Source organism: Chiloscyllium punctatum, chromosome 25 (genome assembly GCF_047496795.1).
Source record: "Chiloscyllium punctatum isolate Juve2018m chromosome 25, sChiPun1.3, whole genome shotgun sequence".
In the NCBI taxonomy this organism is placed as follows: Eukaryota; Metazoa; Chordata; class Chondrichthyes; order Orectolobiformes; family Hemiscylliidae; genus Chiloscyllium; species Chiloscyllium punctatum.
The window spans coordinates 14,397,103-14,423,567 of NC_092763.1; the positions used below are offsets into that span (position 1 = coordinate 14,397,103).

The following is a 26,465-nucleotide window of genomic DNA, read 5'->3' on the forward strand; positions in this document are numbered from 1 at the left end:
CCCGACCCTATCCCTGCTCATCCCTGGATGGGCAATTTAACATGGTCAATCCACCTAACCTGCGCATATTTCGACTGAGGAAGGAAACCAAAGCACCTGGAAGAGAACCATGCAGACACACAGAGAATGTGCAAACTCCACACAATCGCCCGGTCCCTAATTCTGTGAAGCAGTAATGCTAACCACGGAGCCAACTTGCCACCTATGGATTAACATCATTACACAATCTGAAGAAAGGGACAGCGCAATGATGGTGCAATATTTAATGTTCTGCTAGCTCAAAGTGAAAAGTGCTGTTAGGTTGCAACTTCTCTAGGCAATCCAAGTATAAAGGCATTCTCAAATAAAGTTATAATCAACAATTGCTAATAGTTTGCAGTTCCCAAACTAATACAACAAATTGGTCAGAGAGATACAAGTTATTGTATTTTCCCTCCTCAAATGAAAACATTAGAAGTTCTGTGGCTGTCAGCTGAGGATGTATGGACCGGATAATTAAGCACAAATTTCAGTTTAGGCCACACAAGCTGTCAAGATGGATCACAGCCAGATCATGTAAAACAAAACCAGATGCAAAGTACGACTTTTACTTCATAATTAAGAAGGCTTTCGATACAGTAAATGAGCAAGAACTGTTCCTCTAACAAGAGGGTTAGCACGCAGAGGGCATGGATTTGAGGTAATAGTCAAAAGAACCAGAGTGGAGATGAGAATAATTTTGTTTTTAAGTAGTGAGTTAATGTGATTGCAAACACACTCATGAAAATTGTAGGGAGGCAGTTTTATTAGTAACTTTCAACAGGAAAAAAAACAGAAGTGGAGAAAGTGTGCAGTTAACTGGATAGTTCTTTAAAGAGCCAAACAGAAGTGAGTGGCCAAATGGCCTTCCCCTGTGCTACAGGTTTCTATATTTCAAAGGTGCCTCAATTCCAAGCCCAGAACAAATTAAACCAACATGAATCTGCTACCTGTATGCAGAATCTCTAAGTGAGGCTGGTGCCATTGTGGCATCTAGGCATTATAACTATAAACGGAGATAAGGATTTGTAAAAGGCTTCTCCTGTTGGTTTTTAATCTTGGGCATTTGTAAATAAAGAACTAAATAAGAAAGAGTGAAACTGGTATGGGTGAAAAGTCACAATGAAAAGAAAGCACACACAAGATTCTGAAATGTGCATAAAATGAAAGAGGAATGTTATAAAATTCCATAAGAAACCAATGACATAGTATTACCATGACGGCAAAATCATTACTCACTACAGCATAATTATGTAGCATTTTTTTAAAATGCAAGGAAATGATAAGCATTACTGGAACATTCCACTCAAGCATGTCATAGGTAAGTAAAGTTTGACCTTTTGACGAGTCAAGTTAAAAAAAATAATTTAAAACGCCAATTCTTTATCATTAGCCCTCTGGGATATTCTCCTTTCTAGAACTTCTGAATCAATTGATTCTACCTTTGTTCATTTGCTGCTGAGACCATACCTAGGGTAACATCAGATTTGAATATTTCAACATACACTAAACTGGCCTCCTATATTCTATCCACAAATTTGAGGTATCGTCTGATTTGCTTTTCACCTTGTGCTTGCTGATCTGCACTCATTCATAGTTAAACCAGACCTCAATTTTAAAATTCTAATCTTTGCTTTCAAGACCCTCCAGGGCTTCATCCCTCCCTAACTCTTCACTCTTCTCTTATTTTAATATCCTCTAAGATAATTGCATCCCTCTAATTCTGGCCTCTTGAACAATCCTGAACTTAACTGATCTGTCATTGATGACCTGGGTTCTAAGTGAATTCCATCCTGCACCAATGGTCTTTCTGAGTGCATTTGTGTAGTAATCTTGGTGAATAGGGCTAGATGTTTGGAGGGGAGCCAGGATGTGATAAGAAGGGTAGAACGCAAGGAGCATGGTAAGACCTCAGAATCTGTGAGAGTCTGAGCTTCAGACAATAAGACATTTTCACATTCATCCATTTGTCCATGGTAAAGATTTGGCCGAGGAGTGACACCAGCTAGCCTGTAATGGGACTGGTGAAGTATTTGCTCAGTAATCAGTAGCTTTCAAGCCTTTGATAAGTTAAATAAAATCTCCGTATGTGGCTCAGTGTCAAACTTTTCTTATAAGTTCCTTAAAAACATCTTGGAACAATATATTTCGGTAAAGGCATAAATAAAATTTTCCCACTCAACTTTGTCAAAACCCACAAGGTGTGTTGCTTTTAAAGATGACTCATAACTTACAAGCATAAGTGAATGACCACTATGTTTCTCAGCAACTAACTTTAAAAGAAACAAAGAAAACCTTAAACTCTGGCAGTGCTATATAGAATCAAAGTGAATCAATTTGACTTCATCATGTCGATATTCATCCGCATTGTAATGAAACACAATATCAATTTCAAAAATAAATATCAGCTCTGATGATAAAGTGTTGTTTTACAAAGATCTAATGAGCACTTTTCAATTATTGACAGGTTTAAGGAGATAGATGAAGATCATAAAAGCCAATTACACAAATGCCGCATTTCCACCCAATTGGATCCAAGTCTGTGCAGACTTCAGCAAACAGTACTTTAAAAAATGCATGATTGCACTTTGAGATCTTTTTGCATGGTTATATTGAGATGTACTTAAAAACAGAACGTACCGACTGAATGAGTTTACTACCACAGCGAAGCGTTGGTTAGATAATTTGGGAGGGGGTCCTAAAAGAATGTGTAATGACAAGAAAATTACACACCTAATTTAGTAACAAAAACGGTCAGGTCTGAAATGCTATTTATGAAATAATACTCTTTTCTCAGGTCCAAAGTCATAAAAAACTCACTTGATTCCTTAAGCAAAATCAAAAGTGAATATACAAGGTATTTGTCAAGAGTATAAGTTTCCAAAATTTGAATTTAGCTTAAAATGGTACATTAGTTATTGTAATTCATTGGGTAATCTGCAACCAGCATGCAGAAATTAGTGACTACAATTTAGAGAAGGAAATTGAATTCAACAATAAAACTTGCATTTTGATAGTGTCTCATCGAGTCTGCAGGGCCTTCCAAAATATCACGGTGGCACAGTGGTTAGCACTGCAGTCTCACAGCACCAGAGACCCGGGTTCAATTCCCGCCTCAGGCAGCTGTGTGGAGTTTGCACGTTCTCCCTGTGTGTGTGTGTGATTCCTCCCACAGTCCAAACAAAAATGTGCAGGTTAGCTGAATTGGCCATGCTAAAATTGCCCGTAGTGTTAGGTGAAGGGGTAAATGTAGGGGAATGGGTCTGGGTGGGTTGCTCTTCGGAGGGTTGGTGTGGACCTGTTGGGCCGAAGGGTCTGTTTCCACACTGTAAGTCATCTAATCAAGGAGATTAATGAACATTATCTTCTCTGAAACACTATCTTTTTGGGAAGATTGAAATACTGAAGTAGAGTTCCTGATTATACAAATTGTAAGTGGAGCATTGGAAGGAATGTGCTTGATGTACAAATGATATTCCTTCCTCAATTCTTGTACAACCACAGGTAGTCTTCTTGGATTGTGATTTAAGTACATAAATGGAACATTGCACATGGTCATTTATTACACATCCAATTAGTGTCATACTTGATGTAATAACACTAGAAGTGGACAAAGGACACTAAGGTAAAATGGGCATGAATGAAGTAAAAATACACAGAAAAAAAGCCGAAGTTTAATGGGGCATGCAAAAGTAATCATATGACAATTAACCTCTATGTTGCTTCTGTGCACTGGTTTTGAATGGCCTGTCAACAATTACAGAATAAGGGTCAGAGAATGACCAAATTCATCACAAACTCTGAAGAAAAACCTTTAACTAGAACAAAACAAGGATCATCTATCCTTCAATTTATCTTTCAGCAATCAATACTTTTGTGTGTACAACCTATACTTACATTGCAGTAAAAATCTTCACACCTAAATATTCTACTATCTAATACTATATCTTAATAAAAATCTTCTGTCCATGAAGTCTCATGTGCCTTTTTCAAGTCTCATGTGCCTAATCGAAAATTAAACCTCTTTCTTACATCATTACACATTATAAGCACATTTGTTAGACGGTCTTTGCTCTTCGAGTCAATGAACCCCTTTGATGATAGACCAAATCTTATTGTGCTTAATCATATCAAGTAAAGTCAGTCAAGGAGCGAAGAAAGTGAATTTCAAAGAATTTGAAAGAACCTAAAAGCCATTGCTGGCATTGTCCATGTTAATCAAAAGTCGTGAGGTGTGCAAAATTAGATTTTTAAACAAACCTCATGAATCGGAATTCTTGTATATTATTCTTTCACAACATTTTAAAACTTTTGATAAGTTCCACAAAATAAGTCTACTGTGAAATTAAAAAAGTTCGCCATCCCCCTATTGACATTAAAGTTTGCTGGCTGAAGTATAGCAGAATGAAACAATTTTATATTTGACAGCTGGCATAGAATTCTAGCAGTCTGCAAGGTTAGGTTGGATCATGATCCATGTTTTATAATGCTAGTAAAAGGAAGTAATACTGTACTGACAGGAATTTTATTCAAACAGGCTAAACACGCTAAATATCTAAAGGTATAAAAATACACAAGTGTAGGAACACAATTCACAGAATAGTCGAGAAATAACTCCAAAGCTTTACTTACACAAATTAGATAATTACAAAACAATAGAAAGGTTTCACAGAATTGTTACTGTACCACAGGAGGCCATTCATGCCTACATTAGCTTGTGAGAATATACTTACTTTTGTTTATACGATACCTGACTAAATATGCATTATTTAATGTAACTGCTTAAGTTGTCAGAGCTCATTAAAATTTTTATTTAATTCTGACACAAACAAAAAGAATGCAGTGTTACTAACAACATAAAAACAATTAAGCCCCTTCCAAAGCTCGAGCTCCACAATTTCATATGTACCAAACAAAGTCAAGAAACAGAAACACAGCAAGAACTGCATGGGTAATGTATCCAGAAGGCAGAGTATATTGCCTGAGATTAGCCAAAACCATAATTTGAACACAACTGCATACTGCACTAATTTGAAATCTGAAATAAAAATAGAAAGTGCTGGAGAAACTCAGCAGGTCAGGAAGGTCTGTGGAGACAGAAATAGAAAAAATGTTTTGAATCTGTTGCACTGATATGCATTACGTGATTGCAGGTTTGAGTGCAAACATTCTGTTAATATCACATGAAGACGATTGATGAGGGGTGGACGTCAGTATATAGTAAATGGACTTCAATAAAGCGTTTGACAAGGTTCCCCATGAGAGAGTGGTTAGCAAGGTTAGATCACATGGAATACAGGGAGAACTATCCATTTGGATACAGGCCCGCCTCGAAGGTAAAAGACAGAGGGTGGTTGTGAAGGGTTGTTTTTCACACTGGAGGTCTGTGACCAGTGGTGAGCCACAAGGATCGCTGCTGGGTCACTGCTTTTTGTCATTTAAATAAATGATTTGGATGTGCACACAGGAGGAATCATTAGAAAGTTTGCAGATGACACCAAAATTGAAGGTGTAGTGGACAGTGATGAAAGTTACCAAGGAGTGGCAGATGCGAGTTTGATTTAGATAAACGCATTTTTAGAAGGCAATCAGGACAGGACTTCTACATTTAATGGTAAGGTCCTAGGGCGTGTTGCTGAACAAAGAGACTTTGGAGTGCAGGTTCATAGTTCCTTGAAAGTGGAATCTCAGATACATAGGATAGTGAAGGCGGCGTTTAGTACGCTTTCCTTTATTGGTCAGAGTATTGAGTACAGGAGTTGGGAGGTCATGTTGCAGCTGTACAGGACATTTTTGGAATTAGGCCACTTTTGGAATACTGTGTGCAATTCTGGTCTCCCTCCTATAGGAAGGATGTTGTAAAACATGCAAGGGTTCAGAAAAGATTTACAAGGATGATGCCAGGGTTGGAGAGTTTGAGCTATAGGGAGAGGCTGAACAGGCTGGGGCTGTTTTCCCTGGAGCGTCGGAGGCTGAGGGGTGACCTTATAGACATTTAGAAAATAATGAGGGGTATAGATAGAGTAAATAGACTAGGTCTTTTCCCTGGATTGGGGGAATCCAGAACTAGAGGGTATAGGTTTTGGATGAGAGGGGAATGATTTAAAAGGGACCTAACGGGCAAAATTTTCACACAAAGGGTGGTGCCTGCATGGAATGAGCTGCCAGAGAAAGTGGTGGATGCTGGTACAATTACAACATTTAAAAGGCATCTGATTGTGTATATGAATAGTAAGGGTTTCGCTGAATTTGGGCCGGGTGCTGGCATTTGGGTCTAAATTAATTTAGGATAGCTGGTTGGAAAGGACGAGTTGGACCGAAGGGAAGGGTCTGTTTCCATGCTGTACATCTCTATGACTCGACATCAAGGATGTACATTTAAATGGTGAACAATAGATCTTGATGGGTTCATCTCCAGAGATAAAGAGGAGTGAGGCAATAGCAGGATTTGAATGGAAACATGATCAATCTCATCTGTACACACTGCATTAGTTCACAAACATCCCATGCCAACACAATTGCAGTTCCATTACCAACTCACTGCCAAGTTAAAGCAATTGTGCAGATCAATGGAATAAACCCATGGTCAACCTATATGACAGGAATGTAGGAAAAGAGACAGAAATATTAAAGGTAATTTACATCAGTATTTACTCTGTGCACTTGCCCTGCAGGAATTCCTTCTGTCTTACTCGTTACAAAATAAAACATGGGTCCAGAATTAATGACCATTTAATCATTAAATCTTCTCAGACACATAGACTAAAACACACTTGCTACTAATTCAAAATCCAAGTTCTAAAATATATGATATTAATCATATCATAGCTTCTCCAGATATTCCATTTAACTGAAGTACTTTGTATCATTCTAGTAAATCCCTCAAGTTTAGCTCTGTATTTCTATGTTTTTTTTAAATTGTTTGCTCTGGTTGATGAATGTGAATTTGACGGTTTGCAAAGTTTTATTACACTGTGATCTTATTAGTGAATAAATCCTAAATTAGAATATCTCACTATGTTTGATTCATCAACTTTGCATGTAAGTTACTGGCAGTATTTAACTTTTTTTAAAAATTGTCTCCTTTGAAACTCTGTAAACTGGATATAACTCAAAGTAATCAATGATCAAAAGCTGCAACAGACCCACAAAAGTCTAGTCACAGTAATGATGTATCTGTTTTATAAAGCGATTTCTGTTTTGCGGCAACAAAAAATTGATTTTTTTTTCAGATTTAAACATAAATGCCTTAGATTGTGGTTATCTCAAAGAACTGTTGATGGCATAATCCTATTACCACAGAGATTCATTGTTAACCAAGGTTCCTGCTGCACCATACAGGTTGTACTAGATTTTCAAGTACATAATTGAAAAATAAATGAAATTATGCCCAGTGGGTATACATAAATCACATGGGACAAGTATAGACCCTGTTAATTTGATCTTTTGCTGCTGAATACATTTTGTGAAGCATTTACATTTGCTCTTTGTACAAACCCACACTCTAGGCTTATATTTTACCATCAAAATCACATTCATCAGGACTAAGAAGAAAGAAACAGACTTGAAAAAACAGCAACTTATACAGCATGAGAAGTAGATGCTGATTAGTTATGCCCATTGTTGGTAGAATGATTGGTCAGCATGTTGCAATCAGAAAACAGAAGAAACTGGCAGTCTCCATAACCCCAATTATATCAATGAAAATGATACAATGCATGTACAAATTCCTTTGGCTTCCAAGGGTCCTGTGTATTAATATATGCTTTTTACTAGCAAGTGCAAATGCATCAGACTGCAAACCCAACTGATAATTTCAAGATTTACACTGGATGCCAATTTAACAGTTCAGATTATTTTAAAAAAAAACATGTCCAATTGCAGAACTACATCTAATCTAATCAAGCCTCAAGATATGACATTGCAGAAAAAATACTTATGTTCAGTTTAATACAGGCTATCATAATTTGTATGGTAGATGCATTCACTATTTTGCTTCATGTGCTGAGTGAGGGAACAGAGACTTGGGCTAAAGAACAGTTAGGAATAGGGAAGCTTTAGAAGAATGTGAAAGGGAAATAGCAATGTTGAAGACACAGTTACTTTTTAGAGAAGTGGAACCATATCTTTTTAAAAGATATTCATTGCTTTCAGATATATTTTGGCACCTGCTAGAATTCTGCCTTTCAAACCAAAGATAATCTGTCCTAGAAGGCTGATTGATATTTTAACCGCGAGGATTATACACTTGCATGGATTTGAATAACATAGATGTTAAATCCATTAATAACTTAATTCAAATGCAGAAAGCTAACAAGGTGTAATATTTCACAATATATGTCCATGATAAAAGTAAGTTTAAGATGCTTAAGGCATACACAACTGCATATATCAGCTTGATTTAATTAAGTTCATGAGATTTTCAGTTGTCTCAGCTGATATAGATACGAGTCCTCTTCAAGATTTCATGGCATTAACTAGGCATAAACTTGTGGCAGCATTGTGAGGACAATGTATTATTGGAGGTGCTTTCCTTCAGGTGAAATGTTTTATACTCATGCTCCATCTGCAGGGCACTTAGAAGAACAAAGTGCTTCTTGGTGTTTTGACCAATTTTCCCCTTTCAATCAACACCAAAATATTTTAACTTTGCAGTGGTATCTTGCTATGTGCATAAAATCAGCAAGAGAACTTCAGCTTTAAACATACAGCATATCCTCTGAATCTGAATTCAATCCATCATTTATTACTCATCCCTAATTTCCCTGCAAAGATGGTGATTGACCTTTCTGACGTTCTATGTCTATTTCAAAATGATACCCCAACCAGTGCTGACCGATAGGGATTCCAGGATTTTGATGAAAAAGAAATTCAGCAATTGCTCAGAGATAGAAAGACAGCTGGAGAAACACTGAACTGCATACAACACAACAAAAATGTGTAAATTCCTACAAGAGAGATAAAGAAGAAACAAAAAAGCAGAGAAATTTGAATACCAAAGCAAGTAGTGCCATAGAGTCCAGCTGAACTATAGGAGGTAGATATTGCTGGAATTAAATGTTTCCTGTGAAGGATAGTACTTCCAAAAATGCATATGGGTCATGGAAATCATTACTTATTAATGTACATACTGAGCAGATCTACAAAGATTAAGGTGGAGGTTATGCTGATGCAAGCTGACCTTTCTACCAATTAGGTAGAGGAGTTAGTCAAGTATGTTTCAAGCAGCTATATTTATTCACTCAAAATTGGCTTCACCAGGGGCAGCTGATCTACGTGATGTGCAATATTAAGTCAGCAAAGTCATAGATGTAACATGAAAATCAATATTCATCCGTCCTGGGTTACATAATTGAAGCAAACACAGTTCAAGGAACTGCACCATTTTTTCAACTAATCGTCTTTTCTAAACACAGAGTTATGGAGGAAAATAAACTTGATGTTTGTAGTATCTTTTAATTCCATAGCATATTCTAAAGCATTTCATAACGGGAATGAAATACTTCTGAAGTGGGTAAACATAGCTGTAATATATATGCAGTGAGGGCCTACATTCCATTTTTGGTGGTGATAATTCAGGCAGGAACATTGCCTGCTTCTTTTCAATTAGTGCCAAGAGATTTTTAAACCCACCTGAAGAGGCTAAAGATATGTTGGTTTATCCATACCTGTGATTATGCAGCAATTTCTCAGCACAGCAATAAAGTGTCAGCCTAAATTATGCATTCATGTCCGCAGCAATGTTTGAATCTGAGTTAAGGTAAGATTAATACACCTAATATTTATAAACATTAAAATGGTGCCTCAATTCTTTCTATGCTTCCCTTTTATTAAAAGAGTAAAATACAACATTTAGAGCAAAAGTAATAGGTACAATTCTCTTCAAAAATGGTCTTTATTTATATTATAAGCATGTTCCTAGTGTTTATGTTACACATTGTTATAGTAAGGAATAAGAAGTATAGGAACTGAATTAACAAGCAACTATTCTTTTTATTAAATACATTTGTTGCAGTACTCAGTGCTCAATTAAAAATATTTGTTTAAAACCTCCACAGGACTTTCATCCAGATTTAAAAATAACTTAGAAACTAATGGCAGTGAACCTTTCATAAATAAAAATGAAGTTGCCTCATCCCGAAATATATTTTACACACTGATCATTCTTTCCTCCAAATCCCTTTGTGGCTGCATCAGCTTTTGTATTAACTATTACGGGCGTCTGCACTGTTGGTTCCCAACGCACTCACTTTTTGCACATGAAGGTAAACCTAAGCAATTTGGTTTCTGAGGTCAGAAACAAAGAATACAAGCTATGACATAGTAGCCCTGTGGATCTACTCTTGGTTTTCTGCGAGGCACACAAGAGACATGTGTGTGTTTTGAGGGAGTGCTGTTATGACACACTTCTTGGCTATGTCCATACTTTGTTCCCAGAAAGATTGTCAAACGCCCTGTTTGCAAATTATTAGCAATTGACCATTAGGTGCCATGCAATGGTAACCCAAAGACAGCAATTCCTTGCAGTATTTCCTCCTTTTAACACCTGTGCAGCTCAGGTCTAAAATAGGGTTGAGAATTATCTCTGCCTCCCACTCTTGTCGTGTTCTGAATCTTGGAGACACTGCACCACTAAAACGGATTAGGTTTTTAATGGAGCTCCAAGTTGTTTTTCAAATGTTTTGGCATGGTTCCAAGTCCAGCTGAGGTTTGACTTTGATTTCTCATTTGTAATTTGCTCCTTGAAATGACTCCTGAATTTTGCGCAAGATTATCACGAATCCTACTGCAAACAGAACGCATGGAATTCAAGACAGACAGCCACAGATCATTTGCCTCATAGACTAGTTGCTCAGCCATGGGAGATTTGGTCCTTTATACCATTCTCATCATTGGTAACTGTCTATCAATAACTTTCAAATCTGAAATTTGAATTAATTCAAAGCCCGATGAAATCATCAGTTTCATATAAATCTCCAGTCCGTGTCAGTGGGCTCACCAAGGGAGTTAAATTAAATTAAGAAGCTGATCGAATTTAATTTGAGGCTTATAATTAGGAACGTTGGTATCTTGAATACCAATTATGACAGCTAAGCAGTCATCCTGCAAACTGTTCACAGAAGAAAAGCATTTAAAGTAAATGCAGATGTTAAAATTTAATAATTTAGCCATTATTGTTGTTTAGCATCAAAAAAGAATAGGAAATGGAGTAGGACATTCAGCCCCTCAAATGTGTACTGCATTTATAAGTTTTAGCTTCACATGTTCTCAATACACTTAATCCACTGACAAGATTCTCAGTGCTGAAAACTTCAATTGGCTAAACTTCCACGGCCATTTCTTTATACAGAATGAAAAGTGCTGGAAATTTGGGAATGTTAGAAACGTAATCTGGTCACCCCTCTCTCCTGCCAGTTAGATGGTGCTGCTTCCAGGTTGTGCTATACTGAAAGCTAAGACAGTCACCCAGCATCATGTTAGTTCCACTGCATTCCAATAGAGTTGGCCACCACTTCTATACTGGAAAGAATGGGATTCAAATTCTGTGTCAGATTCTTCCATGATCCTTGACATTGTACAAAGGCTTTCTTGCAGGTTTGCAACATTAAAAAAAATTGTTGTGCCACTTGCAGTGGTCTTCTTTCTTTCAATGCTGGTGAATCACTGCAACAGAATTCACATGAATTTCACTCACCGTACAGCTGGCACTTGCACTGCCCTCCCTTGTTCAGACATCTCAGCGCCACACTGGAAGCTTGGGCTTTCATAATACAGGATATGTTTACTGTCATGTATGCTCAGACTATTGTTACCATGGCTGCAGATAGCAATATGCTGAGCAAGGTCAATGGAAGACAGCCACATAGGAGTGCACAATGATAATTACCAATCATCTGCATGCTTTGGATTTATAAAGTTGGTCTGGAATATTTATTTTATGTTGGTATTGGTGTCTGCATTGTGGCCAAGACAAAACTGTGGTGGTCAGTTACAGAGGAAAGATAAAATATGGGAGTGTTGATGAATGGGGAATTGAGCAGGCTGTTTTGTCCTGGATACTGTTGAGTTTTTCAAGTGCTCCTGAAACTGAACTCAGCCAGTAAAGTGGCTTCTGTAACTTGCTGGGCTGTTGCTCCACCACCCACATCCAGGAAATTAGCTGGAGTGCCACCATGAAGTTTTATAATATCCATGGTTGCCATAGCCATAACACTCCTAATTTGACATGTGACATTTGTGCAATCAGTGAAAACCTACATAACAAAAAAGCCTGCAATCCTAATGAAATCACAAGCTTGCTGCCCTCTGGCAAGAAAGGAATGAAGTGTCATTAGTTCTGTTTGAATAGAGAGCATCAGTAACTTTCCTTACACAATAGTGGATGGCAAACTCCGCAATGTTGCAAATACATCCATCTTGCATAGCTCTGAAGTTGCAGTTATGGTTACAATGGTAGCAGATTTCTGAGAAGACGATTATACAGTACAGATATCTGATGCTGTTCTTTGCTGAGTTTTGGGTAAGACAATTATTCCCTGAATATGTCAGCGGTTCAGCCTCCTCTTGGAAGATCATCTGCATTTCAGCCTGGGATCCCTACCCCTTGCTCTTTTAACAACTGCCCAGTTCGACATGCTCTTGGCTCAATTTCTTAATTAAGCTGTATTCTGGGGCGAATGCCTACTTGAACACTCATGTGTTGAAGAAATTGGCTTGCACAAATATTGTTTCCTTCAGCATCAGCCATAAATTCCCTGCACACTTTCTTAATTTTAAGATAATTCTAGGTAACACAAAGATTTCACAACAACAGCAACGGTCAATAACAATCAATCAGCAACAAGCATGAAAGTAGTTGATAGTCCCCTGACACAGGGCTGGTGGGGAATCATTCCTTTCAGTCTTTAATGATTAGGAGACCAAACTTGCAACATTGCTCCAAAGTGGCAGCACTGGCAACTTTTATACCTACCTTTTTGTCTGAAGTAATAAGTCTGAAGGCTTCTGTAACTTGCTGGGCTGTTGCTCCACCACCCACATCCAGGAAATTAGCTGGAGTGCCACCATGAAGTTTTATAATATCCATGGTTGCCATAGCCAGTCCTGCACCATTCACTGTGTTTAAATAAAAAAAAACACGTTTAACTAGCTGGAGCAATGCACATATACTTATGCACAAAAACAGTAAGTGAAGGTTAAATTGTATACTGGTTTAGTATACTGCAAATTATGCAATGAGTGAAAAGATTTTCCGTGGATTTGTACTGTGACAAATTTACTTTATAAGCAATTACTTCTCAAATTATTTTACTGAACACAGAATGGAAGAAATAAATTGCATCTTATTGTAAACAGAAGAACTCTACTGCTGCTCAAAGGAATAAGCTACATACACTTCTCACTATAACATCAAGAAATGACTCAAATACAATTTGCAGGGAGAAAACTATACACAGCTCAATAAACACCTGATGCAATGGCAAGATCGCCTTGAAGAAATGATACATTGGCATTGAAAGTTATGATAAAGTAAATACAGAGAATAACCCCACAATGAAAATGACTGGAGTAAAGCGTGTTGGAGGGATTGTGGTGCAGAATGCTAAATGACATCAGACAGTCGGCAGATGGGCACATACAAGATACATGGCTGGAACTGTTAACATCACATTTGTTCCCAGCCATTTATAAAAAATAAAAATATTACACAATAGAATAACAAACCCAATGACTCTGTTTTAAAACATATAGCTGAACAGATCATGGTAAAACTGGTCTGCGCTGTTCACAGACTGTCAATTGATGTATTACAGTTACTCTTGATGCTCTCAGCAGGAAGGGAGAAGAGGTGAGGTGTGTGTGTGTGTGTGTGTGTGTGTGTTGGGGGGGGGGGGGGTAGGTAAATCATAACAGGTCCCTCCTTATGAGCACTGGTTCTTTCCAAAAAGGGCTGGTTTAAGGAAGTTGAGACTTAGTTGTGAAAGTACTGTAGTCAATAGTTTACATATAAGCTATGCATGAACAGCAGTTATTCATGAAAGATCCAAGAATGATTCTAAGATAGGAATAGTTAACCTTGGCAAGAAGTGCTGCAGAAAGATTTGATGAGATGGTTAAAATCCTTCAAATGTCTTAATCAATACTATTTCCATTTCAGATCCTTTCCTACCCAAACAGCCTATGTTGCCATCTAGTCCAATGTAGTTAAGATCTGCCTTTGCTGCCTCATGGTCTCTTTCATCTTCTTGGGACCAGTCTTGCAAATCAAACACTTGTTTTTGGCGGTATGCAGCATTGGAATCAAAGGTGATCTTCGCGTCCATGCACATCACTGAAAAACATGTCTTGACATTTACTAATGTACCAAGTTCATCGGATGACAAATTAAAATACAAGCATTTTCCATTGAAAACAGGTTAGAAAAGTAATATGAATATGTGTATATATAATTTAAACTACCACATGACTTTAAACAACTTGAAACACTTCATGGAGATTCTAAATTCTCAAATGGTAGTCACGTGAACACATCACAGTAGTACTGGTACTACTGCTAATTCAGACACCTGACCTCATGCTCTGGAGTCAGGAGTTCAAATCATACTATAGCAGCTGGGGTGGGAGGGAATTTCAATTAATCAATTACTAAATATAGAATAACGAAAATTAGAAAACCACGAGATAGACATAAGAATACATCTAGATTAGATTAGATTACATTACATTACATTACAGCGTGGAAACAGGCCCTTCGGCCCAACAAGTCCACACCGACCCACCGAAGCGCAACCCACCCGTGCCCCTACATTTACCCCTTACCTAACACTACAGGAAATTTAGCATGGCCAATTCACCTGCACATCTTTGTGACTGTGGGAGGAAACTGGAGCACCCGGAGGAAACCAGCACAGACACGGGGAGAACGTGCAAACTCCACACAGTCAGTCGCCTGAGGCGGGAATTGAACCCGGGTCTCAGGCGCTGTGAGGCAGCAGTGCTAACCACTGTGCCACCGTGCCGCCCACATCTATTTCATTTTGGCCTGATAGGGAAGGAATTCTGCCACTCTGACCCAGCCTGGCTTAAAGGTTACTCTAGGCTCTCAGTAATGGGCTAACTCTTAACTTTGAAATGATCTAGCAAGTCACAAAGTTGAATCAAGCCACTCACTACAAAACAATTTCTATCCAACCAAGTGTAAGGAAGCAATGAACAGTGAAGAACAACTTACTGATATTAAAAATTATGACCAGCCCAAACCAGAGGGAAAAGAAAAACTGTGTGTTAACATATAAAAGATAACGTAAGATCAAAGAATGAAGGAGTCTACAATTCATGCACATATTCCATTACCACAATGAAAATAGTGGCTCAAGGTTCACTACTGCTTTCTCTGTGTTCTCGGGTTGGGAAACATTCCATGAATACAAACAAAAAGCTTTTCAAAATTTATTTATCCATCACCGATCATTACTATCTGCAATATAAGTGACAGACTGACTTAATACAGTATCCAGGTGTTATTCCTCAATTGAAGAGGATAAACAATAATTCTGTATGATCTGCAGTATTAATTTCCACAAGTAGTTTGATCACTAAATACATGATAACTTTGTGAATTCCTCCCTTCCAGAACTAAATACCAATTCACATATTTTCTTGCTCAGTTAATTTTACTTTCATTCCACCTGATATATAACATAAAATCTGAAAACAGGTATTTTAGCAGTTCAATTGGTTAGCTAATTGGTTAGCAAACAACTTATCTAAACCAGGAATCTTACTTCAAAAATAGAGCAATGAAGTGTCAGGATGGGCAAACTAATGGACACTCATATGTAAACTGGAGACATGAATGAAACTGACAAGCGTTAAATTCAGAAGTAGGCTTAGCAGCTTTAAAAGTGGATAAATCTGCAGGCCCAGGTGAGTCTATCCCAGCTGTTAAGGAAGCAATGGAGGATATATAAAGACCCTGTCAATAATTTTCAAATCTGCTCTGGTCACAGGTGACATACTGGAAGATGGTTATCATTGTCCATTATTAAAAAAGGGATGAATCAACAACAAACAGACAGAGATCTAAGGTAAGACGTAGAAGGGTAAGAGGAGAGTTGAGAAGAATTCTTTTCTCCCAACTCAGTGGGCAGTAGGAGTTCAGAACTCACTGTCTGAAGGAGTGGTTGAATTAGAAAGTCTCATAACATTCAAACAGGATTCAGATATTCACTTGTGCTTTCATAAACAGGGATTAGTATACTCAAATTTTTGGTGACCAGAAGAGAAATGATGGGCCAAATGAGCTCGTTCTGTGCTGTAAATATCCATGTTTCTACGGAGAACAGTAAGAGTTACTTTACCCATGCCTGATGAGTCTTCAACCATCGGGTTTATCTCAATCAATGTGGCATCATATTTCAAGAAGAGCTCATACAAACGTACAATGACATCAGCAGCATCGTCTACCAGTGCAGCTGGGAAATCCATTTGCTGAGCAACCTAGTATATAAAAAAAAACCTACTGCAAATAAAAAAAACCAAGATATTTTCTCGTAAAATCATGTACAATCAAAACTAGAAAATTGTCTCAGATAGCAGTTGACCTTATCATTTCCCTTATGAAGTAAAATCAAAGTTAAAAACAAAAATTTTGGTTAGGCTATGGCAGGAATAAACAGATGGAAAACTATTAGAAATGTAGTCATTTAAAAATGATCACACCCAACATCAAGTCTACCAGCGGTAATGTTACCAGCCCTCATGTATGCGTTGGTCAACATACAACAGAATGCCTCCACAAAATCCTGCAAATCCACTGGCAGACTAGGCATTCCAATGTCAGTGTCTTCTCCCAGACAACATGCCCAACATCCAGACACCAATCAGCTGCATTTGGCAGACCACATCATCTGCATGCCTGACACAAGACTTCCAAGACATGCTCTCTACTCCAGGCTGCAGCATGTGAAGTGGCAACCAGGAGGTCAGAGCAAACACTTCAAAGATTTCCTCAAAGCCTCCTGACTCGTAGAAAACACTAGGCCATGATGACTCAATTTAAGAGGGTGTTCTGCACAGAAGCCAACCATTTTGAGCATCTTTAACAACCTTAGATGGAGGTCTAATGCAGAGAGTAGGAATGTGCTGAAACCTGAGCAACCCACACATTTACTTCAGCAGGTCAGGCAGCATCCAAGAAGGAGAATTGACGTTTCGGGCATGAGCCCTTGCCAATGCTATTATCTTAAATAATTCCATTCCCAACATTTGGAACAGGTTCATGGCAGAAATGTCTTACAGGTTTAAATTTCACCCCCATTCTTTCCGCAACCTAACGAGGATTTTCTGACTTGGAATATTTCGTATTTCTTTGGCCACTGATACCTGGGCCATGCCAAGACCTCTAGATTCGTACTGATCTCCATGGAAATCATTCAGAGCTGTTACTTAGTCTACCAAAAAATACCCAAAAACGTTTCAAGTAGAGGAAAGCAGAAATAGGAACAGCAAATGCTAAAAATACACTACAGAGCAATTAACATCCAGAGAAAGCATGGACTCATTATGGCAGCAACCTTCAAGGCGAAAAAAGGTTTGGCTTTTTAATTCAGAGGTATTGATTGATTTGCTATGTGTTTCAAAAAGCTTTTATTTCCTCAAGATACAGCATGGGTATAATAGCATACACACTGTGGACACTGGACAAGAAACTTAGAGGCTTGTGCTAAGGATCCAGGGAAATACGTTCAAAACTCACCAACGAGTTCAATTGATTAAATAAATCTGTAATAATAAGCTGCTGTCAGTGACGGTGACTATGAAACTACCAGTTTGTTGTTTAGAATTGAACACAGTAGCCTTTATTGTCATGTGCATATGAATGAGTGCAGTGAAAAGTTTGTAGTGCTCCCTCTCAGCATCATCATAGGTACAGAGTATCTAGACACAGATACTTTAAGTGTTGTTACAATAGTGAAAAAATGGTTAGCATGGGAACAGAGTTTAAAAAGTCCAGAATGATAGTAGAAAGTGACTTAAGCTTCGGTCCCTCTCATGAAGCTGCGTCCACGTGACGATATCTGTCCAGGACTTGCTCGGCCAGTTCAATAGAATCGGGGTTGGTTCCTGAGGATTGGAGGGCGGCTAATGTTGTGCCACTTTTTAAGAAGGGTGGGCGGGAGAAAGCAGGAAATTATAGACCAGTTAGTCTGACCTCAGTGGTGGGAAAGATGCTGGAGTCTATTATAAAGGATGAAATTACGGCACATCTGGATATAGTAACAGGATAGGACAGAGTCAGCATGGATTTATGAAGGGGAAATCATGCTTGACTAATCTTCTTGAATTTTTTGAGGATGTAACTCGGAAGATGGACGAGGGAGATCCAGTGGATGTAGTGTACCTGGACTTTCAGAAAGCTTTTGATAAAGTCCCACACAAGAGGTTAGTGAGTAAAATTAGGGCGCACGGGATTGGGGGCAAAGTACTAGATTGGATAGGGAATTGGTTGGCTAATAGGAAACAAAGGGTAGTGATTAACGGCTCCATTTCGAAATGGCAGGCAGTGACCAGTGGGGTACCGCAGGGATCCGTGCTGGGACTGCAGCTTTTTACAATATATGTAAATGATATAGAAGATGGTATCAGCAATAACATTAGCAAATTTGCTGATGACACAAAGCTAGGTGGTAGGGTGAAATGTGATGAGGATGTTAGGGGATTACAGGGTGACCTGGACAAGTTAGGTGAGTGGGCAGATGCATGGCAGATGCAGTTTAATGTGGATAAATGTCTGGTTATCCACTTTGGTGGCAAGAACAGGAAGGCAGATTACTACCTCAATGGTATCAAATTAGGTAAAGGGGCTGTTCAGAGAGATCTGGGTGTTCTTGTCCACCAGTCAATGAAGGCAAGCATGCAAGTACAGCAGGTCGTGAAGAAGGCTAATAGCATGCTGGCCTTCATAACAAGAGGGATTGAGTATAGAAGCAAAGAGGTGCTTCTGCAGCTGTACAGGGCCCTGGTGAGACCACACCTGGAGTACTGTGTACAGTTCTGGTCTCCAAATTTGAGGAAAGACATTCTGGCTATTGAGGGAGTGCAGCGTAGGTTCACGAGGTCAATTCCTGGAATGGCAGGATTGCCTTACACGGAAAGACTGAAGCGACTGGGCTTGTATACCCTTGAGTTTAGAAGACTGAGAGGGGATCTGATTGAAACGTATAGGATTATGAAAGGACTGGACACTCTGGCAGGAGGGAATATATTTCCGTTGATGGGGGAGTGCCGAACCAGAGGACACAACTTAAAAATACGGGGTAGACCATTTAGGACAGAGATGAGGAGAAACTACTTCACCCAGAGAGTGGTGGCTGTGTGGAATGCTCTGCCCCAGAGGGCAGTGGAGGCCCAGTCTCTGGATTCTTTTAAGAAAGAATTGGATAGAGCTCTTAAAGATAGTGGAGTCAAGGGGTATGGAGATAAGGCTGGAACAGGATACTGATTAGGAATGATCAGCCATGATCATATTGAATGGCGGTGCAGGCTCGAAGGGCAGAATGGCCTACTCCTGCATCTATTGTCTATTGTCTATTGTCCTCCGGCTCCAACCCATTCCATCATCGCTCTGGCCTGCTCGACCCGTGAAGAAGCCCGAACCCACTTCGCCACCACACTTGCCATCACAAATTGATCTGTACTTGCTCCACCACTGGATGCGGCCCATTCTCGCTCCACTGCAGCTGTGTGACATGGCCCATGCACTCTGCTCTTGCTGAGGCTCTAGCAGTGACCCATCTCTTTTGACACCAGTCTCCAGGTATGGCAGGGCAGTCAAACATTGGAGGCCGGGGGAGTAGAAAGAACACTACAAAGAGGAGAAAAAAGTAGAAAGGAGAAAGAACTGGCAGGCAGAGGAGCATCCTACTCTGCCGCCATCTTGCCAGATTCTCCCTTTAAACCCACCTGATTCATTAATGTCCTTGAACAAAGGACCATAACCAGTTTGGCTAATGTGACTCCAAACAACACAAATGTGAGTGACTCTCAATTGCCATCTGAAATTGTCAGCAAGCCACTCAGTTGTAATCAAGGCAGTCTTTCACCAGCACCATTTTAAGAACAATGAGCAATAGGCTAATTTATGGGGCTTCATATCCCATAATTAAATAAATGAGAACAAATTGATTAAGCAAAAATCAATTCAGCAGCACATACTAAAAGTGGTGTTGGGAAGATTTCCTATATAATATTGTGGTGCATAGGGACTCATTGCTTCATCAATGTCCGCATACTACAGCCACTACAGGTCTCCACAGCCTTGAAACAGACAGGAGTATGATTCAAATACAAAGGTGATTTGGAATGTGGTTGTCAAGTTCCAAATGCCACCTCTGCCTGAAACTACATATTATTTCTTCAACTTCATAAGAACTATACAAAAATATGTACATTTACAAGGAGCCCAAGTGACTGAGAGTGATTTATAACAATGATATATACCAATTAATAGATCCCAGGTTACAACAGTCAGAATACAGTCAATGAAAAGCACAGCAGGGAAACAGACCCTTTGGTCCAACCTGTCCATGCTGACCAGATATCCTAAATTAATCCAGTCCGATATGCCAGCTTTTGGCCTATATCCCTTTAAACCTTTCCTATTCATATACCCATGCAGATGCCTTTTAAATGTTGTAATCGTACTAGCCTCCAGTATTTCCTCTGGCAGCTCATTCCATACAAGCACCACTCTCTGTGTGAAGAGGTTGCCCCTTAAGTCCCTTTTATATTTTTCCTGTCTCACCTTAAACCTATGCTCTCTGGTATTGGACTCCCCTATCCTGAGAAAAAGAGTGTGTCTATTTACTCTATCTATGCTCCTCATGATTTTATAAACCTCTACAAGGCCACCCCTCAGTTTCCGATGCTCCAGGGAAAATAGCCCCATTCTATTCAACCTCTCCCCATAGCTCACACCTTCCAACCCGGCAAGATCCTTGTAAATCTTTTCTGAACCCTTTCAAGTTTAACGTCTTTCCTGTAGCAGGGAGACCAGAGCTGAACACACTATTTCAAAAGTGATCTAACCAATGTCCTGTAGAGCCACAAGATGATCTCACAACTACTATACTTAATGGACTGACCTATAAAGGCAAGTGTGCCAAATGCCTTCTTCACTACTCTGTCTACCTGTAACTACTTCCAAGGAATTATGTTTGTTCAGCAATACTCCCCAAGACCATACCATTACTTGTATAAGACCTACCCTGATTTGCCTTACCAAAATGCAGCACCTCACATTAATCAATTTAAGCTCCATGTGCCACTCATTGGCCCATTTGCCCATCTGATCAAAGTCCTGTTGCACTCTGAGGTAACCTTTTTCGCTGTCTATTTAAAAGAAAAATTATTGTGTAAAGTAGCATTAGTTATGCTAACTGAACAGTTGTTGGATTGATTATTAAGACATGTTTGCTTGGCACAATGTTTAGCAAAATATTGGGCCTTTCTGTTCAAACAGGATTTCAGCTACCTTTGGTAACTGCCTTTGGCAAGTTCCTTTGGCACCTCCATTAAAATATTAATTATTTCTTTTTCCACAAAGGCAAGCTCATGATTAAACGAGTTAATGAGTTGCTTTTTCTCACCCAAGGCAAGTCTATAGTTAAAATAGTCAATGTATTTATTCTCTGGCCACTTAATAAAACCAGAACTGTTAATTAGAATCAGTATCAGTATGGATTCTTAATGATGGGCACTTGTAGGTCTCCTAGAGATAAGTCCTTTTTGTTATGCATTTATAAGCAAGAATAAAGCTATTCTGTACGAAACCTATTAAAAATGTAATTTTATTCCACAAACTTTCCATTTGTATTGAATTTCTAAGTTCTTGAAACATCAGCCTTTGGTTGAGCTCTATACAGTTCAGCTCTGACCCACTATCTTGGGAACTAACAGTAAGAGCCAGCAAAGAATGAAGAATGCCAGGACACAAATACACAGGTTCTGAAACATTAAACACAGGAGCAAAACCTTGAGTTTTTTTTGCACTAAATTTCTTTGACTGCATACTGAAGCCATTGTAAGAAAATGAATGATTGGATAAAGAGAGCATTTCACTTGACTGTAATTAGCATAATTGGACTACTTGCATGTCCTGGAAACTGAAGATATGGAATACTCTCCGCGAGCATCATATAGGCAAAAACATCACAAAACAACAGAGAACTAAATTAAACAAACTAAGATGTTATAGCGAGGCGTGTTTTACCACTACCAAGCTTACTGAATTGATTCATTTAGATGTGTTAACTTAAACACTGCATGTTTCAGCATTATTGCACGTCTTTAAACCTTAATATAAAGAAATAAAATCTATTCATTAAAACAAATGTACAAATATAATGTACATGCAAATTTAAATTGTTTAAAGTGTCTTACATTCTTATCAAATATAGTGTCCCAAAATGAACATGGTTCAATATGAGAACACTTTAATTTGAGCATTGGGTCAGGTTACAATATAAATTTCAATCTTCTGATAAAGGAGGACCACAGGATAAGACTATAAGACATAGGAGCAGAAATCAGGCCATTCAGCTCATCGAACCCACTCCACCATTCAATCAGGGCTGATAAGTTTCTCAACCCCATTCTCCCACTTTTCCCCATAACCCTTGATCCCCATGACAATCAAGAACCTCTATTTCAGTCTTAAATATACTCTTATGACCTGACCTCCACAGTCTTCTGTGGCAATGAATTCCATAGATTCCCCACTCTCTGGCTGAAGAAGTTTTTCATCTCCATTCTAAAAGGTGTTCCCTTTACTCTAAGGGTGTGCCCTCAGGTCTTAGTCTCTCCTACCAACGGAAACACCTTCCTAACATCACACTGTCCAGGCCGTTCAGTATTCTGTAAGCTTCAATTACATCTCCCACTCATCCTTCTAAACTCCAGCGAGTACAGACTCTCAGTCCTCAAACGTTCCTCATATGTTAAGTTTTTCATTCCTGGGACCATTTGCTTAAGCCTCAGAAGTACATCCCATAGTCTAGTCCTCTCAAAATAAATGCCAACTTTGTATTTGCCTAACTATCGACTCAACCTGCAAGTGTACCCTGAGAATCCTGGATTAGAACTCCCAAGTCATTTTGCACTTCAGACTTCTGAATTTTCTCCCCATTTAGAAAACAGTCCACGTTTCTGTTCTTCTGACCAAATTGCATGATCTCACACTTTCTCATGTTGTACTCCATCTGCCATTTGTTTGCCCACTCTAACCTATCCAAATCATTTTGCAGCCTCCCTGCCTCCTCAATACCACCTGTCCCTCTGCTTATTGTCATATTATCTGTAAACATAGCCAGAATGCTCTCAGTTCTTTAATTTAGATTTTAATGAATAAAATGAAAAGTTGTCCTAACACTGAGCCTTGTGGAACATGACTTGTCACTGGCTACCATCCTGAGATGGACTCTTTTATCCCCACTCTCTGCTTTCTGCCAGAGAGTCCAGCTTCTATCCATGCTAACACCTTGCCTCTGACACCGTGGGCCCTTATCTTACTCAGTAGCCTTTTGTGCGACACCTTGTCAAAGGCCTTTTGAAGTCCAGGTAGATAACATTCATTGGCTATTCTTGGTCTAACCTGCTTGTTACCTCCTCACAGAATTCTAACAGATTTGTCAGGCATGACCTCCTTTTGATGAAACCATGCTGACTTTGCCCTAATCTACCATACACTTCCAAGTATTCAGAAATCTCCTCTTTCACAATGGACTCCAAACTTGTACACAAGAGCATGTTCGGCTAATTGGCCTGTAATTTTCCATCTTTTGCCTTACTCCCTTTTTAAACAGGGGTGTCACATTAGCAATTTTCCAGTCTTCTACGACATTCCCATACCCTAGCGATTCCTGAAAGATCAGCACTAACACCTCCACCATCTCTTCAGTTTTGTCCTTAAAAACTCTGGGGTGTAGTCCATCTGGTCCAAGTTATTAACCCACCTTCAGGACACTCAGTTTTTCTAGCACCTTCTCCTTGGTGATGGCCACCATACTCAGCTCTGCCCCCTCAATCTCTTGAATTTTTAGGATATTACTCATGTATTCCAACATGAAGATTGATTCAAAGTAATTATTCAGTTTCTTAGCTATTTCCTTGTTCCCTACTATCTCTCCAGCATCATATTCCAGCAGTCCAATGTCCATCTTTGCGCTTTATATAGCTAAATAAACTCTTTTAGTCTTTCTTTACATTACTGGCTAGCTTACCCTCGTATATAATCTTCTCCCTTTTTATTTCTTTTTGCCCTTTGCTGGTCTTTGTAAGCTTCCCAATCCTCTGGTTTGCCACTGGTTTGCCATATTACATGTTTTCTCTTTTGCTTTTATGCTATTGCTGACTTCCCTGGTCAGTTATGGTTGCCTCATTGTCCCTGTACCTTGGTTCTTTTTCCTTGGGATGAATTTTTGCTGTGTCTCCTGAATTACTCCACAACTACCTTTCCTGCTAAGCTCCCCTCCCAGTTAATTCTACCCCCTCAGTTCCTCCCTCATGTAGTTGCCTTATTTAGCTGTAATATTGTTACCTCTGATTCTATCTTCTCCACCGCAATTGCCTCCTAAGGGTTCCTTTATCTTTGGCTCCCTTATCAAGTCTGCCTCACTGCACAACAATAAATTCAGTATTGCCTATTTCCTCATGGGCTCCACCAGAAGCAGCTCCAAAAGCCTTGTCGTACATATTCCACAAATTCCTATGGAATACTACCTTACTTCCTGTGTTTACTTCCCTTATTCTTGTGCCCCATGCCAATTTGCAAGTGGCTCAGGCAGTATACCAGAGATTGTAACCCTTGAGGACCTAAACTTTAGTTTGGTTCCTAGCTCCTGATAATCTCTGAACAGGTCCTCCTTCCTAGTCTTCCTAGTTTGTTCCGGTGTGGACCACAACAACTGGATCCTCTCGTTCCTGCTCCAATATCCTTTCAAGCCGGTTAGAGATATCCCTTACTCTGGCACTGGGACTCCTGATCCGGCTTACAAAGGATACTATCTATTCCCCCAATTATAGAATCCCCTACAACTACCACCTGTCTTTTTGCTCCCCACCACTCCCCAACTTCTGCACCATGGTGTTGTGGTCAGCTGGCTCATCCTCCCTGCAGCCGTTTTCTTCATCCACACAGGAAGCAAGTACCTCATACCTGTTGGACAAGGTCAAGAGCTGAGGCTCCTCTGTTCCTGATCCTTCTATCTGCCTCGCTTGCAGTCACACCCTGATGTTCCTAGCCACTGATCAAATTTGAAGTACTTAATCTACCAGGTATGACTGCCTTCTGAAATACAGCGTCCAGGTACTTTTCTCCCTCCCGGATGTGCCGCAGTGTTTGAAGCTCAGATTCCAACTCATCAATTCTGAGCCAAAGTTCCTTGGGCAGCCAACACTCACTGCAGACGTGGTCACTGTGGTTTGCAATGGAATCAGCCAACTCCCACATCATACAGCTACAGCACATCACCTGTCCAGTCATTTCTAGGACAACTTCACAATGCAATTAAATGCTGTCTTCCATGTACTTAAATTTGATTTGAAGTCTGTAGGTGGTTTTCCAGCTGTTTGTGTAATACTGAAACAGCATTAACCTATTAGAAACAGGTGTTGTACAACATTCCAGTTAAATGAAACACCATTGCTCCTCCAGAATGCTTATGTGTGGAAAATACTAACAAATGGAATGGACTTTTCATCTGTGTGTTAAATATCATATCTCAGTTGGATCCTATGCATTTAAGCAAGTCAATCTTTTATATCTTTCTTCAGTCTTTTAATGAAAAATCTATATTTTCTCGACCTTCCACTTTTCTTGAAATAATTATCTTGTTTACTTTAGAAATCCAAGTGTGTTGATAAATTTACCATCTGTTATAGGCTAACAGATACTATTAAATCTGACTCTAAAAACAGGTTACAAAGAGGAGTTTGCTAGATCTACCACAAACCTCAGATTTTAGTATCATCTTTTTGTATTAGAATGCTCAATATTATATTAAAATTATTTTGGTTTTCAATTGATAATAACAACACAATGCTAAAGAACAACAGGAATTTTCTATAAACCTCTAGCGCATGTTAAACTTTTGTAATTATTTTATTTTGGATCAGAAGTTGTTTCATCGTTTCTGATACCTTAGTAAACTTTGATAAAGTGCTCAGGATAAAAGAGAGAATCTTTCTTTTTATATTGCTTTTCACTTTGCGAAAATTAAGAAGTTTTAAATATTGTGTGCTCACACAGTGTCCATAATTTAGGGTAAAATTAGGGGGTTGTGTAAGCTCTTCTGAAGACAGCCTGACATCAAACCTGGGCGGTTTAATCTCTCAAGGTGAAATACGGCCCGGATTGATTTACAGGCAAAACAGTGCAAGAGTTGGAG

The 26,465-nt window shown here is 39.1% G+C and overlaps 1 protein-coding gene across 1 annotated transcript in view; it reads right to left on the reverse strand.

Moving 5' to 3' along the window:
• The window catches only part of LOC140495706 (succinate--CoA ligase [ADP-forming] subunit beta, mitochondrial-like), a 97,866-nt gene that overhangs the window by 15,813 nt on the left and 55,588 nt on the right, over nt 1–26,465 (reverse strand). The window contains exons 6-8 of the mRNA XM_072594710.1: nt 16,380–16,518; nt 14,189–14,350; nt 12,992–13,134 (exon numbers count right to left, since the gene is read on the reverse strand). Of these exons, the coding sequence (XP_072450811.1) occupies nt 12,992–13,134; nt 14,189–14,350; nt 16,380–16,518 (444 nt within the window). The remainder of the gene's footprint in view (nt 1–12,991; nt 13,135–14,188; nt 14,351–16,379; nt 16,519–26,465) is intronic.